Raw genomic sequence first — 7,616 nt, 5'->3', positions numbered from 1 at the left:
GCACACTGCTGAGCTTGGAGGGACCTCTGCTGCGAGCCCCAAGGACGGCACACCCCCAGGCCTAAGTGCAGCGGGGTTGTGCTGGGGACCCCACGGGCACGGAGGGGTCGTGAGCAACATTTTGGGATGCAGAGCAGTGAGCGGTGCTCCTCCCGTGCTGGCCGCCTCCGTGGGGATGTGGGGGTGATGCGCTGGGGTGCGGTGGCACCCAGGTGGCACTGGACACAGACACGCACACGCACTGCGGAGATGGCCCTGAGTCACCGGGCAGGAAGCGCCGGCGGCACGGGGATGCGGGAGCTGCGCGGAGCCGGAGGAGCCGAGGCGGCTGAGATATGGGGGTGCAGAAGGCACAGCCCGCCCGTGCGTAGAGTGAGGCCGGCACTGCTCCGCTCCCCCCGCAGCCTCCCCACCGCTAATCCCGGGATCAGCCGCCTGCCTGCTGCCTTTGTGGGGCCGGCATTGCCCAAATTCCGCGGCCCTGCGCTCGGCGCAGCGGTGCTGCAGTGGCAGCGGGCAGGGGGTGCCGGTGCCACCCTTCGCCTCTTGGGGGCACCTTTTGGGGACGGCGCCCCGCACGGTAACGCAGCCCCACGGGTGCGGGGGGCCGCCGGGACGCAGCATCACCCCCAGATTTGGGTACCACCGGCACAAGGCTGCCTTCGCTGCCTGCCCCGCTCGAGCATCCCCTATGGAGACTCGTCCCTGCCCCGCCGCACCGCATCGCACCGCACCGCCCCTCCCGCCCCAGTGCCGGGCGGGTTCCCGGTGCGGGTGCCCGCGGCTCGGAGCGGCGCGTGACCGCCTGCCGCCGCCTCCCGCTCCACCGCAGAGCCCGGCCCGCACCGGCAGCGGCAGGTCAGCGGGGGCTGCGGCGGTACGGGCTTCGGGGCCTCCCCGGGCTGCGGCGGGCGGCGGAAGGCAGCCGGGGACGCGGCAAGGTGAACGGAGCGCGGCGGAGAGGGGCTGCCGGTACCGGGGACACGGGGGATGGGGACACCGGGAACGGGGACGCCGGGGATGCTGTGGGCGGGCAGCACAGGCACCATGGAGCATCCGCACCGGGGATGGGGACGCTGGGGATGCAGACTGCCGGCACCAGGGCCGCTGCAAATGGGAGCGTTGGGAACGCGGGCTATTGGCACCGGGGACACCGGGAATAGGCCCAGCTGGGATGCAGCCAGGAGCCACCCGGGATGGGGCACAGCTGGGCACAGGCCCCAGTGCAGGGAAACAGGGACAGCCCCCACCCCCAGGCAGTGTCACTCCCATTCACCAACCCCCTGTCCCCGCAGGGTGAAGGTGAAGGCTCACCATGGCTGCAGTGTGGCTCATCACCTGGGCACTGCTCCTGGCTGACAGGGTCTCCACCACGGCCCAGGAGGCACTGACCCCAGATGAGACATCACAGCAGGGCAGGGTACCCCTGCATGTCCCATCCTGGGGACACCTGGGGACACCCCCAGCCTGGGATGCATCAGGGGAGCTGAGTGGTGCTGGGAACATCGAGAGTCAGCATTGGAGAGGTGGCAGCCCCGTGCACTGGTCTCAACTGCCACAGATGGGCACTGTCACCAGGACACCTCGGGTGACGGGGACAAGCCTGGCAGGTGACACAACCCTGGCTGTGGTGGAGGAGTCCTTCATCACCTGGCAAGGACAAGAGGCTGAAGGCCAGGACAGCCCCAGGGGGAAAACAGAGCTGCCTCACAGCTCCACACCAGGGATGCCATCCCCCCAGGTGCCCATGGACACAGGGCCACCCTGGGCAGGTCAAAGGACGCTCCCATCTGAGCAAAGTGCATCTCTGCCAGGCAGCACTCCCAGCCCTCAGCCAACCATGTCCACCATTGCTCTGACCCCAAAGCCAGCAGTGGGGACTGGAGCAGTGACAGCAGCCATGCACACCTGGGGACAGCCAGCAGCTGCGGGCAGCAGCAAGCAGGGACTATGGGGTCACCTCAGCACTGCCCCTGCCTCCACCCTCGGGGAGCACAGAGCCCCATCCCGCGAACTGTCACCCAAGATGGCACAGGAGGTGAGGGCTGAGACCTGGACCTGGCTGCTGCCTGCACATCAGAGGAGCACACGCAGAGCCCCACTCAGCAATGCCACCACCGGGGATGTGGCACCTGCCAGGTCAACAAGACTGCGGGACCCCCAACCCACCGTCAGCACCAGCATCACACCACCGCCCACCTCCAGCACGTCCCCCCCTGGCACCCCTTTTACAGGTAGGAGCTGGCAAGGTGCACGGACACCCCACAGTGACTGAGCCCTGGGTGCCAGCTGTCCTCTCTCTCACAGGGCTGCTCCCTGAGCAAGACATTGGCTCCCCGCAGCGAGTCCGGGGTGCTGTGGGGCACGGCAGCATCCCCAATGCCACTGAGGTTGCCATGCCCACAGTGCGCCCCACAGCAGGGACACCGTCCAGCACCAGGCGCTCAGGTGAGCTGCGCTTGGACAAGCACCGTCCCAGCATGGGGTCCGGGGGGTGACCACCAGCTGGGCGAGGGGATGGCAGCTATCTTGGGCTGAGGTGCCACCTTCAATCAGGATTGTGCCAGGCGATGGCCCTAATCTACTGCCTATAGGGATTATCGCAGTTAGAGCCAGGCAGGAGGGGGCTTCCCTGTGGGGTCAGAGACAGTGCACTCGACTGTGGCCATCACAATAGACCCACATATGGGGAACCCCACTAATGAACCACCCCCTCTCTACCTGCAGACACCACAGGGACGCAGCCCCCTGCCGCCAGCAGCACCGCAGTGCCCTCAGCCACGTGGCAGCATGGAGTGGTGTGGGTGACAACACAGCGTGCCCCATGGCGTCCCATGAAGCTGGAGCCCAGCAAGCCCCCCACAGAGCCCAGCATCTGTACGGGGGCTTCGTGTGCTGCTGGGAACTCCAACACGACAGCAGCGGGCTGGGCTGAGCTACGCCGTCCCCTTCGCATCGCCTGGGCCGTGCACGCCTACGTGGGGGCCGCGCTGTGCCTGCTGCTGGCGTTGGGCTGCATAGTGGGGCTGGGGGGTACCATCCTGCAGCGCCCACCCCAATGCGCCCTACTGCTGGGCACTATGGGGCTGCTGCTGGCCGCCAGCCTGCTGCGGGGCACCTTCCTGCTGCTGGACCCCTATGGGGCGCGGGGCCGGCTGCCGCCCCGCTGCATGCTGCTGCTCTGCTCCGTGCCCTTCACGCTGCTGGTGGGAGCCTTCGCTCTGCTGCTGGGCCGCCTGCAGCGCATGGCACAGCTCTGCCTGCTGCCCCCCTCCCTGGGGGGGCTGCCCGCACTCGGGGTGACGGCCGTGCTGCAGTGCCTGGCCCCCGTGGCGGCCGACCTGCTGTGGCCACGATGGGGTTTAGGCACGGGGTTAGCGCTGCACGGGGTGGGCTGCGTGTTCGCCACACTGCTGCTGCTGGGGGGGCTGCGGGGCGGCTGGCGGGGGTCCCGCCGCGAGGGGCTGCGATGCGGGGCGCGGGCGCTGCTGGCGGCGGGGCTGCTGGGGGTGCCGTGCTGCGCGCTGCAGCTGCTCAGCGCCGCGTGGCTGCGGGGCGGCGTGGGCCCGGCCGGGCGCTGCGGGTGGCCCTGCTGGGCGGCAATGGGATGGATGCGGGTGGGAGAGGCGGGCGTAGGGCTGGCGGTGCTGCTGGGGGCGGCCGAACCGCTGTGGCGGGGACGGAGGGAGGAGGCCGCGGGGCATTCGTGCTGGGCCAAAGCGGTGCGGTACTTCTGCGCCGGGCGCAAGGCCCAAGCGCCCGAATACCCCAACAACTGCTACGAGCACGCGCCCACCGGAGACATCTCCAAGAGCCTCATCCGCAACCCGGCCGAGCAGCTCCCGCTGCGGGCGCTGAAGGACAGCAACGCAGCCGTGGCTGCGGGGACACCGGGCCTCAGCCCCAAGTGCCCCAACGTGGCGGTGGCAGCCATCCGCGAGCACGGCTCCTCGGCCTCGCTGGGGGAACTGGTCTTCCGCCCGCCGTCCCCCATCGACCTGCGGCGCAGCATCGACCAGGCGCTGTGCCGCCGGCACCTGCTGCGCGAGGGGCTGTTCGGGCGGCCGCGCCGCGGCTCCGGCGCCTCCATCCGCACCTTTGAGCCCCAAACCGGCATGGCGCGCTGCAGCTCCCTGACCGAGCTGCCCCGCGGAGAGGCCGATGTGTCCGTCAGCTCCATGGAGAGCTTCTCGCTGAAGATCAGCTGGAACCCGTGGCGGCACGGCCTGTCCTCGCCCGACAGCTTGCCGCTGGAGGAGGCGCCCAGCCGGGCGCAGCTGCTGGCCCACCAGGAGACCCCCCCGGCCCTGCAGCCCCCAGGCTCCGAGCCCGAGGCGCGGCGCAGCTTCCTGGCGCTCAGCAGGCAGGTGGACGCCCGCAGCCTCTCCAGCGACACCATTGAGCTCTGAGGTGTCACCTCGCACAGCCACATCCCCTCCTGCTGTGACCCTCAGCCAGCTCCGTTTGTGCCAAAAAAAGAGAAATAAAGTTTATGACCCAACCAGGAGGTCCCCGCGCCCACACCCTGTGCCCCCCCAGCAGCCACGGTGGGTGTGCAGAGCTTTAATTCCTGAGATACACACACTGATATGAGCACACCTCAATGGACGGACAGACCACGGACGAATGCGACAGCCACGTGCATGCATCCAGAGGGACCCCCCCCAGGAGCAGCATTGGGCTGAGGGCCACTGCTACCCCACTACCCACACTCACCCTTGTCTGGGGACACGGGCTGGGGAGGGGAGGCACAAGGGCTCTGCCCTAGGAACACAAGGAAGGGGATTTAGGGATGGGGAGCTGAGCTTGGGGTGGGGGGACCCTGCCCCCCCTTATCCTCTCCCTATCCTCCGTGCTGTGCTGGGAGGGGAGACCCCAATCCCTGCGGCAGAGTGCCCCAACACGCGAGAGGTGGGGGGCAGCATGCTGTGCCCCCCCAGCAGCGCTGCGCCTGCAGGACCCCACTTCTGCATAGGACAAGGTGGGGAGGACGAGGTCCCTACTCTTACCATTGGGGGGGTACATGCAGGGCCCCATGCACAGCCCCCCACCCACAGCTATCTGCCCTTCATGAAGCCATCCAGGACGCGGTCGCTGCGGTCAGACAGCCAATAGCCGGCCATGGCGGCCACGGCTCCAATGAAGATGGCGGTGAACACCATGTCACCCTTGGCAGCCAGCGTGGCCAGGGCGCAGATCATCACCCCGAAAAACATCTGCTGCAGCACCACCACCTCATCATCCGTCACGTCATCAAAGAATCCCTTCTCCGGGGTGTCTGCAAGAATGACAATGGTGGGTGAAGGCATCCCTCTGTGCCCCCCTCCCCAAACCCGTGCCATACCAGGGGGTTTGTCCTCCACACACTGCCCATCCCTGCGCACGTGGCCCGGGGCGCAGACGCAGCGATAGCCGCCCTCCGTGTTCTCGCACACCTCCTGCAGCCCCGTGCAGATGGGCTCCTCGCTGCTGGTGCACTCATCCACGTCTGCAGGGAGCGCCCAAGTAGCGGCGTGGGGGCACTGGGCACCACATCCCCCCTACAGGCGTGCCAAGAGCACTCACCCAGGCACTTGGCCCCATCCCGCCGGTAGCCCTTGTTGCACTTCTTGCAACGCGCCGGCCCTGCGCCCATGCAGCCGATGCAGGCAGTAGAGCAATCTGCAGTGTATTCAGGAGGGGACAAAAAGGAAGATGGGGGTCTGCCACAGCGGAAGGGGGCCACCCCACATTACCACCCCATTGCTACCCTGCTGCCCTCGCACCTCGGCACTCGTATGAGCCCTCAGTGTTGACGCAAAACTGGTTGGCCCTGCAGTGTGCCATCTCCGTGCCGCACTCATCAATATCTGTGGATCAGAGGGAATGAACCCATCGCGCTCTCTCAGGTCTCCCACCCCAATATCCAGCCCCACATCCCCGTGCACCAACCGATGCAGCGGTGCTCGTGCAGCACCCAGCCCCTCTTGCAGCGCAGGCAGCTGGAGTCCTCCGGCCCCGTGCAGCGCCCACAGGCCGGGTAGCACTCTGCAAGGGTGGGCATAGGGTGGTGAGCACAGGGTAGTGGGCACAAAGGGGTGGGCACAAAGCCCCCAGTACAGCACAGCACTGAGCTTACCGGCACACAGCAGCTGGCTCTGGTTGCGTGATGCCTCATAGTAGCCATCTCCACACTCGGCACAGAAAGGACCGCCATAGCCAGGGCTGCAGACACACAGCCCGGTGCCACCCCGTGTCCCTTCTCCATCACAGCGCCCGTTGCCACTGCAGGGCTGCTGGGGGCCACCGGCACAGGCTGCAAGGACATGGGGGGGAAGGTGAGAACATGGGCACCCCCTTTTCCATTCCCCCGTGCTCACTGCAGGACTCACGCAGGCAATCAGGGCCGTAGGTGCCGGGCGGGCAGCACAGTGCCAGGCGCTCCATGCACAGCCACTGGAAGAAGTCGGGGTGCTGCTGTCGCCTGGGGACACACACACACAACACTCAAGCCCTGTGCCCCCCCCCCGTACCCTGTCCCTCAGCCCCGTGTCCCCCACTCACTCGTGGAACCACCACTGCTCCACGTGCTCCTCGCTGCGCTCCAGCAGCTGGTGGCAAGCAAAGTCCTGGGGGGGGCACACGCTCTCCAGCACCTCCAGCAGCCGTGTCTCACTGTGGGGTCATGCTGATGGTTACAGAGGGTCTCCAAGGGCTGTCCTCACAATGCACACCAGCTCACCTGTGCTTGTACTTGGCCAGCTTCTCCTCCTCCCAGGCCGTGTTGCCCCCACCGAAGCCTTCGTGCTCTGTTCGCTCCATTCCCTGGGCATGCAGGGGGGTGGCCCAGACACCGTAGGACCCCACAACTGAGCCCCCCCTCCACGGATATGGCCCCCACGCAGGGTTACCCCCAGCCCAGTTCCCCAGGACTGTCCTCCCCGGCACCACTGCTGTCATTCCCAGGCCATCCCCCTGCCTCCCCCCAACAGCCATATCACCTCTTGTGTCTCCCCCAGCCACATCACCCACCCCCTCCCAAACCATGTCTCTCGTCCTCCTCCACCAAACCATGCCACCACCAAACCATGCCACCCCCTGTGCCCTCCACGCCGTCACCCCGTTCTTCCCCCTCCCAGCACCGCCTACATAATCCCCATGTCATCTCCCTGTAAGACCCCAGCACAGGTTGTCAACCTCCCCCCCAAACACCACCAACGTGCCTCCACCACCAGGTCCCCCATCATCCCCGCACACCGCATCGCACCACCCCCCTGCTCCCCCTCCCCATCTCCCCGCCGCGCTGTCCTCCCTCACCCTTCCCCCCCCCCCCGCGCCCCAGCTCCGCACCCTGCTGAAGCTCTCGGCGAGGCCGCGGCAGGCTCGGCAGGGCTCGGCCCCGTCCCCCGGGGGGGTCTCACTGCCCGCTGCCCCCAGGAGGACCCCCCCGAGGAGCGCGGCCCCCAGCAGAGCGGCCCCGAGCCGGGCCCCCCCGCGCCCGCCCGGCAGCGGCAGCAGCGCGGCCGCCAGGCGCCGCCGCGGCCCCATCCTCCAGCCCCGCCCCTCGGCGTGCGCCGCGCCCGCTGACTCAGCTCCCATCTCCCTCCGCCAATCGGCGCCGCGCGTCAAGTCCCGCC

General features: G+C 68.0%; 2 protein-coding genes across 2 annotated transcripts; one reads left to right on the top strand and one right to left on the bottom strand.

Moving 5' to 3' along the window:
• The first annotated feature begins 333 nt into the window (after positions 1–333).
• On the top strand, positions 334–4,473 carry PRRT3 (proline rich transmembrane protein 3). Its single transcript, XM_031609697.2, has 4 exons — positions 334–941; positions 1,296–2,234; positions 2,308–2,448; positions 2,728–4,473. Exons 2-4 carry the CDS (start codon positions 1,316–1,318, stop codon positions 4,407–4,409), a joined length of 2,742 nt encoding a protein of 913 aa, XP_031465557.2. The 5' UTR covers positions 334–941; positions 1,296–1,315; the 3' UTR covers positions 4,410–4,473.
• A 75-nt stretch (positions 4,474–4,548) lies between these two features.
• Positions 4,549–7,542, bottom strand: CRELD1 (CRELD disulfide isomerase 1). The gene is made up of 10 exons (XM_031606908.2): positions 7,330–7,542; positions 6,722–6,804; positions 6,544–6,654; positions 6,372–6,463; positions 6,119–6,295; positions 5,932–6,027; positions 5,766–5,849; positions 5,566–5,661; positions 5,345–5,488; positions 4,549–5,278 (listed from the first exon to the last, which is right to left on the bottom strand). The coding sequence occupies exons 1-10, from the start codon at positions 7,525–7,527 to the stop codon at positions 5,058–5,060; spliced, it is 1,302 nt and encodes a 433-aa protein (XP_031462768.2). The 5' UTR covers positions 7,528–7,542; the 3' UTR covers positions 4,549–5,057.
• Between the last annotated feature and the right edge of the window lie 74 nt (positions 7,543–7,616).

This window comes from Phasianus colchicus, chromosome 11 (genome assembly GCF_987193195.1).
Source record: "Phasianus colchicus chromosome 11, bPhaCol1.hap1.1, whole genome shotgun sequence".
NCBI classification, from domain to species: domain Eukaryota; kingdom Metazoa; phylum Chordata; class Aves; order Galliformes; family Phasianidae; genus Phasianus; species Phasianus colchicus.
Note: the sequence above shows the minus strand (reverse complement) of the source record. Positions and strands in the feature narration are given on the sequence as shown.

Coding starts and splice junctions, on each gene's coding strand:
- CRELD1 (XM_031606908.2), bottom strand. CDS start 7,527: ATGGGGCCGCGGCGGCGCCTGGCGGCCGCGCTGCTGCCGCTGCCGGGC. Junction 6,464..6,543: donor GAGCAGTGGTGGTTCCACGA/GTGAGTGGGGGA, acceptor GTGTGTCCCCAG/GCGACAGCAGCACCCCGACT. Junction 5,662..5,765: donor GGGCTCATACGAGTGCCGAG/GTGCGAGGGCAG, acceptor AATACACTGCAG/ATTGCTCTACTGCCTGCATC.
- PRRT3 (XM_031609697.2), top strand. CDS start 1,316: ATGGCTGCAGTGTGGCTCATCACCTGGGCACTGCTCCTGGCTGACAGG. Junction 2,235..2,307: donor CCCTGGCACCCCTTTTACAG/GTAGGAGCTGGC, acceptor TCTCTCTCACAG/GGCTGCTCCCTGAGCAAGAC. Junction 2,449..2,727: donor GTCCAGCACCAGGCGCTCAG/GTGAGCTGCGCT, acceptor CTCTACCTGCAG/ACACCACAGGGACGCAGCCC.